The following is an 18,313-nucleotide window of genomic DNA, read 5'->3' on the forward strand; positions in this document are numbered from 1 at the left end:
TAAAGATGAACACTTGGTTGCCTTTTACATAGCAAAAAATAAAGGTGAAGTTCCAAGAAAGAAAATGGACTCATACGTCCCTAAGTAAAAAAAATCAATAATAAATAATAAAATAATAATAACAGATAAAAAGGAGACTACCAAATTTACAAATTATATTTAATCATACTTAATGACGCTGCAAGGGGGTAAACTCAAATGCTTATTCGGAGGCAACCAAGATGACGACTCCTTCAGTATTTGCCCGTTCAAGCCACATAGGCCTCTCACACAGTGACTTAAATTCCTGCTTCATTATAAGAAGGCAAAGACTACAGCTCATCAATCCCACCCATTCTCATTTTTGTGCAAACCAATGGTGGACTTACGTTGGGGGGTGGGGGATCAGTTTGAGGCCTGGAAGGAAAACCAAGGAAACGGCCATATGGGGAGAATCACGGTTCTGATCAAGTCTTCTTGTTGGTGTCTTCACCTATTGCTGAGGTGTGTAGAAAATAAATGGAAAAAGTGTCCTTTCTCCTTTGAGAAAAGATATCCATAGCACTTGGTCTCTGGGTGGTTAGGGGAATGAACACCAGCAAAATAGAGAAATCTGAGCTATGGAAGGAGGGGTGTCAGTTCCCACAGCAGCCACAAAGAGAAATGCAGATGGAGTAGCCTCCTGAGGAGCTAGTCCCTCAGACTGCTGTTGCTATAAAGCCGTTTCCTTCATTCTCTTTTATTTTCAGATGTTATTGTCACTTAAAGTCCATTTCCAGGAAAAATTAGATGTAGGGAGAAAAGGAGAGAACTGACCACTGTTGACAGTCGTCGACTGTCCTTTGTCTGTGACTTGCCAGAGATGAGGTGGAGGGAGATGTGTGTGCAGTAGTGGAGTGTGGAGCTGAGTTGGGGAATCTCAAAGAGGAAATAAATGTTGGTGTAGCTTCAGCATGTAGCAATTGCTACGTTCTGGGTTTCCACCCAGCAGTGAGGCACCTGGTCAGACCAGGTGTCTGGACCAACATGGTTCTTCGGGGTGGGGGGGAGGGCACCTGGGGCTCACTCTGATAAGTGGCTGCCTTTGGCTCAGGTCATGGTCCTGGGGTCCTGGGATCAAGTCCCATGTCATAGGGCTCCCTGCTCAGTGGTGAATCGCTTCTTCCTCTGCCCCTCAGCCCCCCTTGTTCTCTCTCTTTCTCTAGGGGAAAAAAAAAAAGCTCTGGTTCTTCTGCTTGAGCAGATCCTTAGGGGGCAGCTGCAGGCTGAGCCAGGCTTAGCATACAAGAACTGTTTATTTGATAAATTTGGGAGTTTCAGCTCATTGATTTACTCAGGATAAACAAGAAGATTTACTTAGGAACACTAACACATTCTTCCTCAAAGAATAAGCGATTCAGCTGAATAGCAGATAAAATGATCTCAAAATTCTACATGCATTGAGATCAATATAGAACTAATGGATAAGAAACCATTATTTTGGATAATATCCATTGAACAGGTTAGCGGTTTGGATTGGTTTAATCTTGTGTTATGATTTTTATGACTTTTTAAAAAGATTTTATTGATTTATTTGATAGACAGAGAGAGACAGCAAGAGAGGGAACACAGCAGGGGAAGTGGAAGAGGGAGAAGCAGGCTTCCTACTGAGCCAGGAGCCCGATGCTGGGCTTGATTCGGGGCTTGATCCCAGGTCTCTGGGCTCCTGACCTGAGCTGAAGGCAGATGCTTAACAACCGAGCTACCCAGATGCCCATGACCATTTTAATCTGTAGAGAATCTGAAGTATACTTGAGGTTATCATGCCCCACCCCCCAATTCCAATAGCATTTGAATCTGAGTCTTGCACTGTGTCTTGATCTCTCCATCGTTCTGGGAAAAAGAAGAAATGGTAATGGACTCCCCTCAACAGGTTGTTTGAACAAGAGCTCAAGACTCTAGAGATCTGGCAGTATGGTTTTTGTTTCTACTCCTTCCCATTCCCCCTACCCCCTTACCAGAATTTACATCTGAATATGTGTTCTTTTCAAGGAAGACAATAGAAATGGGAATGTTCATTGATTTGACTTAACTCTCTGATAGTCATGGCTGCTCTGAAAGAAAAGTGCAGTTTTGATAATATCCCCAAAAGTTATTTCCCTCAGAAAATAACTATGAAAATTAACTTGAGTTATGCTTCTTAAATGAGGCATAAAGCAGTTCACAGTATGGTCCCAGTATGTTCCCTTCCAAAGAATGCTGAAGAGGAAACAGAGATGTCGGATATTATGCGGTTCTCTGTCTTTGGGCTTTGTTGACTTCCTTTTCCCACCAAACTATGACAAAAGGAAGCCCACGCTCACTTTCCATTTACATTTCAATCCATAATCTGCCTTCTCCCTTAAACTCCCTAACATCCCCATACCTAACATTGTGGATTCATTAAGGCCACTCAATTTCATTTGTCAAATCCACTGTGAACACCCACCAGACCCCAGCTCTCTTCTGTATCTCCATGCTATTCAGATTCTTAGCTTCTAAAACTTACTCCTTCCTGGCCTTCTCACAGTCTCTCCTTGGTCTACTCTAACCTTTGTGCCATTATTCCTCAGTCTTCTGGAACTGTTACTGCTTTCTTCTTCCCTCTTATTTTTTTGTGACCTTACTCTTACCTCCTTTTTAAAATTCTGCATAGACTCCCCCAGAGGGTCCAATTCATATCCTTGGCTTCACCCACCACCATTATGACTCCTAAATATATCCCCATTCCTGAGCTCTGTCTTGAGCATGAGACTCCAATTTCCAGTTGTCTACTGTGCATTTCCACCCATGAGACCAAAGCCTTCTCAAACTTATATATCCCAGATCAGGCTCATTCTATTTCTCCCTACTTCTGCCCAAATTAGCCGGTATGTCACATACAACAGGTACGGTTATCTTGGTGCCAAATCATAGCCTGTCATGCCTCAGACGCATTTCTTGTCATTCTTGGCAGGCTTTTCTGTAACCTGGTTTCTGGCTTAGTTGGCCAATGTGAAGCCCTCGAGGGAGACTGGAGGGTGAGAGTAGAGGGGAAACCAGGAAATTACACACATCTACATGCTCATTCCACCTGACAATACTTAGAATGATTTCTGTTTTCTTCATTGGGCCCAAATGAAACCCCCTCCTCACCCCTCAAATCAGTCATTCTCTCTCCTCCCTCCTCATTCCATCCTACTGAGTTACTGTTGGTCTTCATAATTTCTCTCCTACATTTTGGTGATAGAATTTATGTCCCTTAAGTTACATCTCCTCACCTAATCCATTCTCTACACAGTTGCAGAGTGAGTTGACACGATAATGAGATGTTACTCTCTTCTTGAAAACTAAAACTGATTGCTATCTTCAAAGAAAAATCAATCATAAGTAGCCTTTTTATTTTATTTATTTATTTTTAAAGATTTTATTTATTTATTTGACAGACAGAGACCACAAGTAGGCAGAGAGGCAGAGAGAGAGGGGGAAGCAGGCTCCCCGATGAGCAGAGAGCCCGATGCCGGGCTTGATCCCAGGACCCTGAGATCATGACCTGAGCCGAAGGCAGAGGCTCAACCCACTGAGCCACCCAGGCGCCCCATAAGTAGCCTTTTTAGGCTCCTTACCTTGGAGCATGTCATTGTGCAACTTGGCAACAACTGGCCCAAGGATGTCACGTGAAGGGAACAGACCTAACATATATGGAAAGAACAACTGGCCATGAGGTAGCCTCAAAGAGAGCTTTGCTCATGACCACCAATATTACATAATGACTGGTCAGCTTCATTAGATCCTTTAGAAATTTTAAATGAGAGACAGAGGCCCAGAGAGTGGAGAGGTAGAAGAAACACAAAATCAAGGAGTAGAAAACTGTGAGGCAGCAGAAACGATGATACTCTGAGGGTCAGGAACAGTAGGTGGGTAGCAAGAAGAGTAGCAGTTACAAGCTCAGTGGAATGTGGAATGAAGTATCTGGGACAGAATCTAGAATCAAGAGGAGGATGGCTCCAGGGTTGTTGTTGGATCATGGGAGCAGATGTGAGCGGATTGGGGAGATGTGACCATTCATCCTTTGATTCATACAGCTCCCATTTCTCCTTAAATAAATTAAATAAATTTCCGTCCATAAACTTTACATTTCTTTTCCTAACAACCATATCCCATCCGATCATGTGTTTGACAAAACAGGATGCTCATAAGGCTCACCTGAGGTATTTGGAAAGTTTAGGAAATGCTTTCTTTCCACTTCAGACTTTCATAGTGTCAAGTTCTCCATGATCTTGCCTCTTTTCTCTAACAGCACCTGAGCCTAGAGTTGTCCTCCTCAAAGGAATGGTCGAAGAGTATGGATACATTGCTCTCAGACAACAATATAAACACAGGTAATTGTTCTTTGAGACTAGCAGTAATCCAACTGTGCTTTGTTTTCTCATGACTCCGTGCCTTTCCATGTACTTCTCCAGGTGGCTGTAATGGCCTGGAGAAAGATCTCTTTCACATAGAATGCTTGTACTCTTTACAACTCAATGAAGATATTGAAAACTTGTTTCACCATCTCTCTCCTTTACTTGCCCCCAGCAGACAGGTATAAGTTTTGCCTCTGCCCTTCTGATACTTGCACAAACTTATTGTTTTGAAATCTGTTTCCTTGCCAATCTTTCTCATGAGACTGAGCAACTATAGGACTAAGATTCCAACTAGTTCATTCTTTTGTGGCCCTGCTTGGAGTAGACAAAAGGTCTGCAAGAAATTAATACATTCATTGGATGAAAGCTTGTCTAATTTAGGGAGACCTCAGGAATTCAAGGTCATATAGAGGAAAGAAAGCTGGAGTCAAATTATGGATCTGCCTCTGGTTATTTGTGTAATCGCAAAGTATTTCAACTTCTGTGCCTGATTTTCCATGTCTGAAATGTGGTTAGATGTTTAAGGGTTTGGCTCAGCAACCACTGTGGTTCTTTACAATACGGTAAATGTATCTCTCAAAACCGACCCTGAGATTTTGTCCTACTCACACTGCTGCTCCACTCAGCCAGAGGAAAATGGCAGCCACACTGGCAGGGTTAAATATCTGGTGACTGAGTTCATGTGCATGGCTCTTTGTGCTGTTGCTGCTTGGCTTTGTGGAATGGAGAGAGTTGTTATTTAATATACACAGAAACTTTTTCTACATAATCAAGATCGGCTTCCCGATGTGGATAACATAAATCATATCAATCTGGAAGCATATCCCCATAGTTATAATTTCAAATATGTAAAGCCAATTATGTTCAGTAAAGGAAGCTTTGAAAGACAAAATTCTCAGGCTACCATGCTCAGAAAAACATTTATGTGTATCAAATTCAAAGACAAGAGAGGACAGCATATACAATTGATTTTATTTCATATACATATAAACCAAATATAAAACTAGTTGAGCTAACAGATATAGGTTAGATAAAATTCTCTAAACAGATTATATAAAACATAATATTGGCAATCATCATTTCTTATATGCTTCTCATCTATCACAAAATTTTGCCATTGGCGTAATTGTGTTATCACTGGAAAACTTCTTTCAGCAGTAGTATGAAATAGAAATGGAAAAATAAGAAATATATCTCTATTCTGAAAAAAAAAAATTAAACAACAAATCTGCACTTCTTTGCTTGTCCTTGCAAAGACACAGAACTAGCAGAATAAAGTTCTGAAATATCCAAAATACATACAGTTACCACATGAAGTTCTATTTCAGGAACAGATTTTTTGGCAGGAAGGGATGCATGACTCCTCCCTGACACTCCACAAACAGTTACTCATGAGTCAAATAGAAGGATTTGGCTCCTCTGCTGACAGTTTCTTGACATGTTTGCTCCCCACCCTCACAATTACAGGCCCTGATTTGAGAGATTAGGGACCATAACTAGTCTCCTAAGAAAGTCCTTTGTCCTATCTTGCCCCATGCTCCCTCCTTCCTCTATACTTTTCGGAATTACCTTGCTGAATTCAAACCTCCACTGCCTGTTCATAAAATCCAAACTTCTTGGTCTGCACAAAACTTGTACCCACCTAATCTTTGCTCTCTTTTTCTAACACTTCTCCTCATCAGCCTTGCTCTACGCTAGCCTGTGAACCACGTGCCTATGCCTGACTGCCCCATGCAGTTCTATGCTTCAGTCAATGAACAGTTGAGTGCCTCCCACTTGGGTGCTAGGCAAGGAATGGGCAGTTTTCCTGCATTCGCTCATACTGTTCCTGCTACGTAGAATGCCCTACCCAAATCTCTCCCCTTGGAAAACATCCCGTTTCCAAGTCCTAGTACACATCCCTATAATTTTGGCCCTATTGGTTAAAACTAACCAGGTCATTTTCTGTGCTTTAAACCAGCTCTATTACAGACGTACTGCTTCTGTGTCAATGAGGCCCTAAACTTTGAGGTCCACGTCTGCTTCTTTTCATTCTTATTACCTGCCAAGTACTGGAGACATTATTTCATCTTAGCCCCAGCTAGTTCTTTGGCCTTCATCTACATATGGCAACAAAACAAGCACCAAAAAGCTGCCTTAGACACTACTTACCATTTCACAAGTTAGAAGGGAAATTTAGAACTGTAAGGGACTTGCAGAATCCTAAGGATGAATCTTAAGTAATGAAGCCCAGAGACTTCATCAGAGACACAGGAATGGCTCAGTTTCTTCCACAACCACAAATCAGGGATCTGTGCTGCTTCTACCTTGTTAAGCAACTCATCAAACTGAGCACACCAAAACTTTCCTCTGTCCTAAGTTCAATAGATTCTAGTGTTGTGGGGTACTGGACAAACGCTTCTTTCCAGTTTCCTCTTCCTGTAAATAGCAGAACACATCAGTGTGATAAAATCACCTCATACTACTTCTCAGCCTAATGCTAGCATTGCCTACTTCTGATTTCTCTGAACTTTGGGGAGATTTAAATGCTTCTTCCCCTGTATTCCCTGAGCACTGTATATACTCTGATATGGGTAGTTCAAATGTAATATTAATTCTAGACCCTGAAATTACAACAGGTCAGTGCCTGGCATATAATGAGCACTCAAATGAATGAGGAACTGGATCTTACTTTAAGCATATGAAGTAAGACTAATTATGTTAATTCTAACCTTAATACTTCCCTTAGCATTTAATAAGGGATTATTATCTGTGAACACAGATTTAACATCAGGCAGTGGGTTTTGCTACCTGACATACTGAAGTCTGCAAAAAATCAGGACACCATATGTTTAAAAAATTTTAACATTTAACATTATTTAGCAGGACACCATATGTTTAAAAAATCAATTTATTTAAACAGTTGCTACAAAGGTAATATACAGTCAGGGAAAAACCACTAATACAAGGGAGTTCTCATAGTGGTTGCTTTCATGTACACATACTTAAGATAAATTTAAGTTGTTGGAATAGGCCCAGATAACCTTTATTCTGTGGTGTTGCCATTTCGTGTTTTGACTATTTAAAACATTTTAAGTTATTAAACACAAAGTTTAATTATTTTTTTTAATTATTTATTTTACAGAGAGAGAGATCACAAGTAGGCAGAGAGGCAGGCAGAGAGAGAGGGGGAAGCAGGCTCCCCGCCGAGCAGAGAGCCCGAGGCGGGACTCAATCCCAGGACCCTGAGATCATGACCTGAGCCGGAGGCAGAGGCTTAACCCACTGAGCCACCCAGGTGCCCCGAAGTTTAATTATTATTAAACTCCAACTGAATTTGTTGTAAATTAGTGGTAGTAAAACAACAGTTACACTAAAATCTGCTCTTAAATTTGTTCTGATTAGATCACTGAGTAACCGACTCAACTTCCCCATATCACTCATAATGTGACTCATTATCTTGTGATTCTTGATAGCTTAAAAAGCAATTTTAATACTTGAAATGCAAGTCTAGCTTGTGGCCTAATTTTTATAATTTGGTAATTCTACAAAGTATTTGAATGCTGTCTTTAACAGTGCTACATCTCAACCGTGATATTAAGACAGCCTCAGTGTAATCGATTTACACACCTGGTGACACTGACACTCAGAAATTACTTCTAACAGTAATTTCCTTGGGGCATCCTTCTTTAAAGGATGGAAACTACACTTTGCAATGAAATTAATAAATCTGTTAGAAGACAAATCTGAGGACTTTTAAAAATTATACAATACATTAGTAAGTGCTTTAAAAGGTAAACCATCCAATGACATATATGAAAGTTATACTGTGGATGCAAGGTCTAAGAAAACAGACTAAACTTGTTTTTACATCACTTCTACAAATGCTCTCTGGCAACCACACTGTATTATAAAGCAATCAAGAATGTTTGTCTCTCATCAGTCTGTGTAAATGTGTACATTTGCATATTTAATTGGCACATACACTCTCTAAGTATCCAAATTACTTCAATCCTGTATCTTTTTACCTCTCAGAGTGGTTTAATATCACCACAGTGACACATAAAAGGAAAAAAAAATAACAAATGTCAAGTTTCTGGGTAAGTAAATCCAAATCAAATTGTTCAACTGATGCTATACTAGCTTATTTCTGCAGGAAAACATAGGTTTCTATAGTTCTAGTAAGTTACTTTATCATTAAACTCCAACTTTACAACATGGTTTCAAGTAATAAAAATACTTTTGACTTATTGGGAATTATATATAATACATGAAAAAAAAGATTATGTTTTTTTGTTTTTTTGTTTTTTGTTTTTTTTTTTTACCATCACCAAACATGTTTTCATCTGAACAAGGGAAATTCTTTTAGTTTAATGTAAGGTTTTCGATGAAACAGAATAAATTTACAATGAAGTTAGTGGGCTCATTCAGTAAGTCTTCTAATCTTCAAATTCAGGCCTAATGGAGAACCATGATTACAGGAGAAAAAATAATCTCCTGTGGCCATCATCTTACTGGCTGGTTCCCTTGGAAGGATGACTTCTATCACAAGTTGCCATGTTTCCAAGATCTGCGCAGGGCTTTAAAATGGAACTGCCTGAAGATTGAGAAAGCCTTTGTTCTTGGGCTTACACAGTAAGCACTTTGCATGATTCTTAGTCACATTTTTATCCAGAACACAGTGTTACAGGTCACATTTTTCTAGACGATGCATATACTGACTTGTGCTCTATAAATATAAACATATTTACACACAGAATACACACACTGACACGGGGATATGAAGTTAGCCAGCCATCCATAAGAAGAATGGGATAAAAATTGCAGGAAGGGTAGTATACGACGCCAAGCCCAGACAGAATATAGATGCCAATCCCAAGACTGCCGAAGCGAGAACACTTCTCTGATCACGGATAATTATCTTCACATTCTCACAGAACTAGAAAATAAAATTTAAGAATATTAGAAAAGGGGCTGAACCTAAGAAGAATCACCTATACCAAATAGTAAAGCATAATTTTCTCACCTATTTTTCTGTCTAACAGAAAAACTAGAATTGCTCTTAATGACTTTGGAAAGTATTTAAGATGTGAGTAGTTCAGTTTCTTGGTTCCACATCCCATAAGTGACTGAAATGATGCTTCAGGCAACGAGGTTCATAATGACAATTTCTAAATACAGAATTTTTATAGAAAACTACAGTAACCATATAAAAGTTATTTGGGATTAAAGATTAAAATTTTAAATTGCCTTTCAATAACAATAACATATTCTAAAACTACATAAGCATAGGAATCTCTAATCTTGAGTGATAAAATTTAGCTTATTATTATTGGTGAATTCAATTCCTACAACTCACATTTGAAAATTTGATGATACCAGTGAAAATGTTCTTCATAAATCTCAAAATCTAAAGGCATAGAAAGTCTAATTTTTTTGGTCATATCCCATTCCCTGAGTAAATTAAATTCAATCAATTATGTGACATAAAATTGGCTGCTGGAGATAAATAAATGCCTCTGAGGAAACCATTCTTCTAATATGTGAAATTGTTTTTCTTTAAAAATTTAATGCACTCAGAAATGATGGCTTATGTTTGAGTCCTGGCTCAACTCTTGTTAGCTCCAGTAAATCTCATGTAAATCATTTAACTTGTCCAGACTACCCTCTTCTCCTCCATGGGAATAAGGAGGTTGTTGTGAGGATCAAATGAGATCTTTAATGCAAAAGTACTCTGTATTCTTCTACATGCTGCATAAATGTAAGGCATTATGGTGATTATTATTACTGCTACATCTGTTGACAATTATCTCTACCTCATCACTGTCTGGGCAAAATTTATCAATGAACTGATTTTATGTGTGACTTTCACTACTCATACTAGTTTTAAGCTCCTTTTCTAGACATGACATTGTATATGTTTTGAGGGTGTCCTATACAGTCCTGGACAGCTAGGTTTCTAAGTTCTTAATGGACAGACTATACAAGCCCAATATATTTTAATGCGCTACCTTGACTGTAAGGTTGCCTCTATCCATACTTTTATACAAATACAAATACGAAACTTCCTGTTAGTTATCCAGATGCTGTTTTTCTTACATGTCAAACATGATTTGTCTCTTTCTGCTGAACAAAAACACTGACCCCAAATATACAATCTTAAAGTGGTGAGGATCAAACTAAATGAAGTTTTCAGGACAATGGGAAAAGTGCTTGGCAAATAATGGGAAGATATGCATTTAGGTAAATGAGTAAGCTGTCCCCATACAGTTATGTCCTTTTGTCTTTTTCCCCAGTAATTGTTAATTAAGGAAAACAGGGAATCATTGTGGACTCCTTTCCCCAAAAGCAGATTTTTCCCAAGGAGTGTCTTATTTCTATGTCCTGTTCTTGTTCACTTGGCCATTAGCTCAGAATGCATCTCTAGTCTAGTGTTGCTCAACAGGAGGAAATGTCCTGCATTGCTGGAAGGTGTGAAGAAGCCTGTAGGGGCACTTTCTGAGCACTGAGACCCCCAAAATTAAAAGGGGTATTTGCGTTAATTTTTTAACAATGAAAAGCATGACCAGCAATTAAAAAGAAGAAGAAGAAGAAGAAGAAGAAGAAGAAGAAGAAGAAGAAGAGTTGAAAAAGCATAAAGCATAGCAATAGTTACTAAAGGGCTTTATAGTTTCCAAAATACTGAAATTGTTAATAGTAATATAAAACTCCCTTAATTTTATGATTTCTACACTTGTTTAAAGAGCTTCATGCTACAAAAAAGCAAAATGTTTTCTTCCAATTTATTTTCCAATTAGTTGCAGTGCTTTCATGAGGGAAAGTGCTCTTCAGAGTGTTTATAAACTCACACTTAACTAAGAGACAATTTACAACTCTCAGTGTTATGCTTACAGTTGTCTACATAGATGGAGAACCCAGCAATCAGACCCTGCATCAAGTAATCCCTTACATCTCTGAAAAGAAGAAACCAGTCCTCCTTCAGTATTAATGACCTACTTCTCTCAAGGCATGTTCAAAAAAACAGTTCTTAGAATTGGAAAATTTGGGATGGGTTTTTTTTTTTTTTCCCCCAGGAAATCTACTCTGGCCAAATTGTTTGTTACACCATTCAAAGTGGAGACAAAAACTCCGTTTCACAAGAGGTGCTATGCAGCAACAGCAATTAAAACACTTCTTTACTTCTGTAAAACCTTATAAAGTTTCCAAAGATGAAAAACGACTCCAGCTAGTTATTTATGCACACTAAATATTTTACTACCTCAAAAAAAGCACTTTTTTTTTTGGTCAAAATATAGAATACAGTGCTATATGTGTTCCATGAAAGGGTAACTCCTAATTACTGGATAGAAATACTGTTTTTCCTTAGAGAAATAATTTGCTTGGTTCCTAAGTAAATCTGGCGTGTTTCCTTTTGTACACTTTTGGAGCCACTGTTTGCAAATGTAGTGAAGTTCATTTCTAATCAGGCCTGGTCTGGGGCTGTGATTCTTAAATCATTGCACACTGCTCTAACTATATTTTTATTTTACTTAGAAAAGAATTCCTAGCTTGAGTCTGGTGTAGCTCTATAAATAATCTATCAGGAGTTTCATAGACCAATGTATAAAAAGCATAGAATTTGTATGTTCTGCCACAGATGAAAGAAAGATTTCTCCATATGGTCAAAAAATTCATCAAGATGTGGAGCAATACAAAATCAGTTGCATGGACTCATTCTTTTGGTCCACAAAGTATCTAAACATGAAGGCTAAAATGTGAAGCTCATTAGGTGATGGCCCAGGTTTCACTTAAGAGTGAACATTAACAATAAACTCTTTAACATCTACAGCAAAGACTGAGAAAGCATCTAATTGCAAAAGCAGTTGCAGGCTTAGAAAGTCAACTATCTTTAAGTTAAGAGGTTTCAAAAGGAAATAAAAAATCCATCTCCTCCACCCCTTTGGATTTGTAATTTAATCATCGTCAATGCTAATACTGGTTTTATTTTTAAGTGCCCATTAAAATTACAACATTGAATGGACCTTCTTGAAAACCAATTGTTTTGATCTTTGAGGAATCCATAAACAATCCCACCTTTGGAGCTAAGGGTTGAAGGATGCCTAACAATGAGGAAGTCTAGATGGGGATTAAAGCTTTCAAGGAAAAGAATTCAGAATACCAAGGAAATAAATTCTCTGAAGCCAGACACAAGAATAAGGGATCTACCAGGGAGGTCTTCCTACTGGGAATTATGATAGTTTATATTAAGCAAAGGGAATTCACTGTGCAGCTTAAAGACGGAGAAACCTGCATATTTCCTTAATTTTAAAGGCACAACAATTTGTACACAGGGTTATAGATAAAATACAAACGATGAACGCCTTTCTTCGATTGCAATTCTTGGGAAAATTTGCAAGCACAAAACGACAGATTTTCTCTCAAACCCCCCCCTCCCCATCTCTGACCTGCCCTTTTGTCATTTCGACGACGCTGGATGGACACCCTGAGGACCTCTGCAACAATAATTGCGTAGATTTAGAATCGCTGCCAGCGGGACCGTATTTCCACACTTTTTAACAGCGCATTTTGAGGTTACCTTGCAAGGGACAACGCTATTTATTTACTTGGCCTCCTTCAGGAACACCAGAGACCGTTACTCATTCTAGAACTCAATCCCTGATCCCAGAGCCTAGAAAAAAGTTAGAGATGGAAAAGGGGTCCCCACCGAACCCACGGGCGAGTCACACGTGTACCTTGTCTGCCTGGGGGCTGATCGGGGTGCCGAATCTGCAGTAGGTTACGAAGTGCTCACAGTTGTTCCAAAGTAGGCTGTAGGGAGTCATGCCCAGCAGCTTCTCGGCCCTTTGCGCCACCTCTTCGTTGAGCAGCGCCTTCTTCTTGAGGGACTTGTCCAGGTGATTGACCAGGATGTCGGCTCCGTAGGCGAAGTCCTCCACTGTGTCCACGCGGATGCTGGCTACTCTGCCAATGACGCCCAGAATGAGACGCTTATTGGAGACCACCTTCTGCGTGAGCCCCTTGTCGCTGGTCAGGGCCAACAGGATGTCGGGCATCATGTGGGCAACACGGTTGTCGCCCAGGTAGATGCCGTAGTGGGTTAGGTGGGTCCGGGGCACTTCCAGCACGTCGCCGCGGCGGAAAGAGCTGATCTCATAGAAATTATTCCTCGCCTTGTCTTCGGCCGGGGTGCCCGAACTGAAGAGCTTAAAGTTGGAGATGAGGAGCAGCTTCTCCAGCAATTGGGACAGCGCCTCCAGCATCGGGTTCTTCATCCTGCAGGGGAAAGGCTGCGTTGTGGGGGGACCGCAGCCGGTCGCGCACGGGCCGGGGTAGGTGAGCTCGCCAGCCTGGGGCGCTGCGCTGCTGCTCACCTGCAGGCCAGCGGCCCAGTGCGCGGAGGACTGCAGCTGCCTTGAAGGGGGAGCGAAAAGAAAAGGAGAGAATCCTGGAGACTGGCTTGGCCGCCCCGCCCTGAGGACTGAGAAGAATGAGGACCTGATCGCGGCAGACCGCGGGGACAGTGGGACCGGCGCTGAGAGCAACAATCCACGAAACCCACCTGGGGACAGTGCCGGGGCGCAGGGCCGCGCGCGGAGCTCTGGGCTGAAGCCTTCTCTGAAGCCTTTTATCCCAGTCAAGGGGGCGGGGCCGAACGCCGTCACAGACCCTACGACAGCGCTGATTGGGCCCAGGCTACCAGCGCAGCTCGCCGCGAGAGGCGCGCGGGTTCTTTGGAAGGGGGCTGGCGGCCCCCCGGGTGCGGTGTTCTTCCTGGAGACCCGATTCCAGATGCAGGTTCCCCCTTAGCACTCGCGACCCAACCTCTTGCATCCTCTAAGCGGTCGTTTAGAGCAGTGGCGGAGGCACTGCACGGCAAAAGTTTCTGCACCTGTCTGGATTGGGCGTATTCTGGGCACTTCGAGAAAGTTTTCGGTGGAAGAGTCCCCTCTGGCGAGATTTCTGAGCCGAACCACCTCCCTCTAAAGGGTTGGATACCCAGAGACCTCGGCTTACTAAAGTGTTTGCATTTCCTCTTCGAAGCGTGCGCCTCTCCAAAGCATGCGGAATCCTTCCTAAATTCCCCGGAGACCTAGTCCCACGCGCCGCGGGTCTTCGTCCTCCCTTTTATATGCCCGAATCCTTTTTGCTCTCAGTTGGCGCGCGGGTCGCCTAGAGACCCGCGAGTCCAGATCCCGCGCTCTGGCGATTGGAACCCAAGGCGCCTCTGTGCTCGGACGCACCAGTGACCGTTGAGCGCGCGGCTCTCAACGGTCAACAGAAAAACGGCGAAGCCCCCAACGACCGCCTGGAAAGCCAGATTCATATCAAGTTTATTCCTCCGACCTCAGGGTCAGATGGACCCTGTGTGGTTTCACCCAACAAGACCTTGCCGCTTTCAAAGCGCAGCCGCCCGGAGTGGGCAAAGTACGGATGCGGCACTGCTTTCCTTGCCAGAGCGCCTGCAGCGTGACCCAGGCGCAACCGGTAAGGTGGTCCGCTGGAGCAGCCGGATGAGGGAGCTGTAGACGCGAAGTCCGCGCCAGGCTCCGCACCCGGAGTCCCAACCCTGCTCGGAGTTCGGTGCTAGTGCATTATGTAAATGCTTAAATTCCGCAGACAAAGGCCACAATAGAGAGCCTCGGTTGGCTCCACAAAGCTGCCCAATTCGCGGCTAATAGGTTTTTTCTGAAAGCAGATTCTCCGCTCGCCTGGGGGAGGAGGCTGGCTGTGGATGATGGATGAAGGGCCATTCATCTTACCTGGAAGATGAAGGGGACCATGGAGACCAGGCGGGGAGGAGGCAGTCTTCTCTAATTATCCTCGGAGGTCCGGCCTTTTCTCCCACCCCGGGTCTGCCATCAGCGTTCTGCCCCAGTCGTCCCGTTTGCCGGTGACTTTTTTGTTCATTTTTGCAAATGATCCCGAATCACATTAGAGTTCTAGCAAAGAGAAGAAAACTCCATTTCCCACAACCGAATCGAAAGCAGACGATGGAGAAGGGGAGACAGGCAGTGCAATGAAAGTTTAAATCGTTTATTTCCCCAGCCTGCCCCCCAAAATTTAAAGCGCAGAAGTACGCAGCTGCCAAAATTAATCAAACACCCGCGCGCGTGGGCGTTTGTTAGCTTCCAGCCGCACACCAGTTCAGCCGCTGGATTTTAAAATCTGGGGAGTCTGTGGAAATTCTTAAAAATCTGATCCGGATCTCGGCGCACACGTTAAACTGCAGATCGCACGTCTGAACACTCTAGTCTGGTACAGTTTTAAGAAAGCGTAGATGCCGGAACCTCCAGTGTCAGGAGCCAAACGGCTGGGGGAGATCAAAGGGGACTTAGTAATTAGCGATTTCCGTCTCTGGTGGTCACTAATGCGGATTATTAACGCCTACGACTGACTCCACCTGGGAAATTTGCGCAGACAAAAGTACGGAGAACTACAGAGAACTCTTTCAGAGCAAAAAATATTAGGGAGAAATCACCTCGAGACCTTCAACAGCCTCATCCCCAAGGGGTTTTGTTAAAGATACGCAGTGCCAAGCTGATTTGCGTTTCCCCTGCCCCGCCTGAGGAAATTCGGCCCTGGGTAACCCAAAGGAGGCTGCAGAACATTTCCATTTGCCGTGTTTTTGAAGTCTTCTGAGACCTCTTAAGCGGGGAGTGGTTAGGGAAGATTGGGCAGCTTCTCAACTGAAAAAATGCAGCGTCCTCCAATGAGCTCTAGAGGGCTCAACTGATTTGCCCTCCCCATGGTAACCCTACTTTACAAAAGGCAACTCTCAACGTTCTTAGGCTTGTATATTATTTTTTGTGGCTGAGCAGTCAGTTCCTGATTGCTCCCTTAGAGGCACACTTCAAAAATTTGTTTATATGCTAATAGTCACACTCCCACTAATAGACTGCATCAATATTAGCTAAACTGGGAAGGGAAAATGCTGTTAGAAAGAAAGGCCCACGAAAAATCTGATGTTTGAAATTTCTCCTTGGGGGTGCCTGAGTGGCACAGTCTGTTAGGCATGGGACTCTTGGTTTCTGCTGAGGTTGTTGGGTCCTGAGATCCAACCCCAGTGTGGGATCTGCTTAAGGCTCTTTCTCTGCCCCTCCCCAGCCCCGCACTGTCTCGGTCTTTCTAAAATAAATAAATAAATCCTTTAAAAAAAAAATTCTCCTTCCTTAAACCAGAAATCATTCACTTAGAACAAGGAGCATCCCCATGGGTTGCTAGAAAAATCTCTTGTTTTCCGGATTGTATGAAAGTCAGCTACTTTCAACAAGTCTCCATGTGCAAATGCCTTGAATGCATTCAAATGGGTCACCAGGTCTGGCCTGGGAATTCTAAAAGAGCTGAGGCTTCCCAGGTCAACACACAGACTTCAATGAAAGGTTCAGGAACTCTGGCCTCACTTACCACTTCCCTATCCTCCCAGTACAGAGTGAGAACAACCCCACCTGTAGTTCTCAAGTCTGGGCCCGTTTCTCCCAGCGGTACAGGCCAAGACTGTGCTGGGTTTCTGTGCAAAAGGGGTTGAAATCGGGCCTCATAAAGCCCACCTAACTTGTGAGCTTCATCTTGGTACCCTTGGGTCCCTGGGAGCCCATCATGGGTCCCAAGAGAAAGAGGTCCCACTCTCAGAGACAAGGTGCAGAGTCCAGTGGAAATGTGGAAGGCTAACATTTCCTGCCTGCAAACTTCTAGCATCTGGAGCCTCCTTGTTCCTCAGAGAAGTCTTTAGAGTAGACAATAGGATCACAAAATTCTGTGCTTCCTATGTGCTGGGCCCTGAAGTGAGCTTTTTCTCACTTCATCCTCATTACCCTGTGAATTATCATCTTCATTTTACACAGGAAGAAAGGCTTATAATTTTGCTTCCTTCACTGTGTTGGTATGGATCAGGACTCATCTACAGGTTTCTTTGCCCCCAGGTCCATCACCACTGGGGAAGGACTGACCTTCCATCAGTTTGTTCACCTGTCATCCATTCATTTATTAAGTACCTGCTGTGCGGCTGGTACTTATGCTTGCCTTGGAAATTCAATGAAATACCTAACCCTAAACTTAGATCCCATGCCTTTTTAATTTGGACTTCATTTCCCTGCTTCTCTAGTGCCATGGGGGTTTAATTTTTAGCATCAGTTGTTTTCCTGTAGTGGTGAGGAAGGTCTGATGAAGATTCTGGTTAATAGTCTTCCCTCACCAGGAAGGCCCTAGCACTTGAGAGGCCATGTAGTTCCATGCCCTTAGACATAGGTGTTCAGGGTTTTGTTCAGGGGCATGGGCTCAGAAGCAGAACCTAGTTGATCCCAGACTTCTCACCTCTTACACCTTCTTTCCCCTGGTCCCTAAGCCTGGTGAATTTGGTTTTCTAAACTTCATGCATCAAAATTATTGCCCTTCTTTAGCGTGATTTTGTTGTTGTTAGATTTTTAAGATTATTAAATTTGGGGACACACAAATAATGATAATCCTACCATTTGTTTTTCTTCTGAGCTATCCTTCTGCCTTGATTTTACTTACAAATGCTCAGGTCTGGCCCCATGAACACGGAAGCCCTAACTGGTTAATTCTAAGGGAGTGGGGAGAATAAAGGCTTTGTGCACTTTCCTCTGCAAGTGGGGGTGGGGGGGACACGGACAGATTCCTTTTCATGGAGATTCCACACTCAGTGCTACCTAACTAGAGTGTTAGTAATCAATTACCTCCTGGGAGGAAGACTTCCTTCCCCCAGCTTCCTTCCTGGTTGGCCAGCACCTTAGTATGAGGGCCTCAGACCTGCCTATTGTCTTTAGAAAGATTAAAGGCTTCAGTTCCAGCCAGAGAGGATTTAGGGTTTTGTTGTTGTTGTTGTTGTTGTTTACTTGTTTTTTTGTTTTGCTAACCATAAAATAAGAAGATTGATCAAAAAACCAAGAATGTGTATTTAATATCAAGAATCAGGACTCAAGTAAGTAATCTTC

The 18,313-nt window shown here is 42.5% G+C and overlaps 1 protein-coding gene across 3 annotated transcripts; it reads right to left on the reverse strand.

The window, feature by feature from the left end:
• Window positions 1-5,333: 5,333 nt before the first annotated feature.
• LRAT (lecithin retinol acyltransferase) lies at window positions 5,334-15,890 on the reverse strand. 3 transcript variants are annotated; one of them, XM_059374935.1, is made up of 3 exons: window positions 15,122-15,890; window positions 13,094-13,634; window positions 5,334-9,300 (listed from the first exon to the last, which is right to left on the reverse strand). In XM_059374935.1, exons 2-3 carry the CDS (start codon window positions 13,631-13,633, stop codon window positions 9,148-9,150), a joined length of 693 nt encoding a protein of 230 aa, XP_059230918.1. In that variant the 5' UTR covers window position 13,634; window positions 15,122-15,890; the 3' UTR covers window positions 5,334-9,147. The 3 variants fall into 3 exon arrangements, with proteins under 3 accessions (XP_059230918.1, XP_059230911.1, XP_059230904.1); XM_059374928.1 differs by lacking the exon at window positions 15,122-15,890 and adding an exon at window positions 13,921-14,553; XM_059374921.1 differs by lacking the exon at window positions 15,122-15,890 and having other exon boundaries at window positions 13,094-14,551.
• Window positions 15,891-18,313: the final 2,423 nt, after the last annotated feature.

This window comes from Mustela nigripes, chromosome 1 (assembly GCF_022355385.1).
Source record: "Mustela nigripes isolate SB6536 chromosome 1, MUSNIG.SB6536, whole genome shotgun sequence".
Lineage (NCBI taxonomy): Eukaryota > Metazoa > Chordata > Mammalia > Carnivora > Mustelidae > Mustela > Mustela nigripes.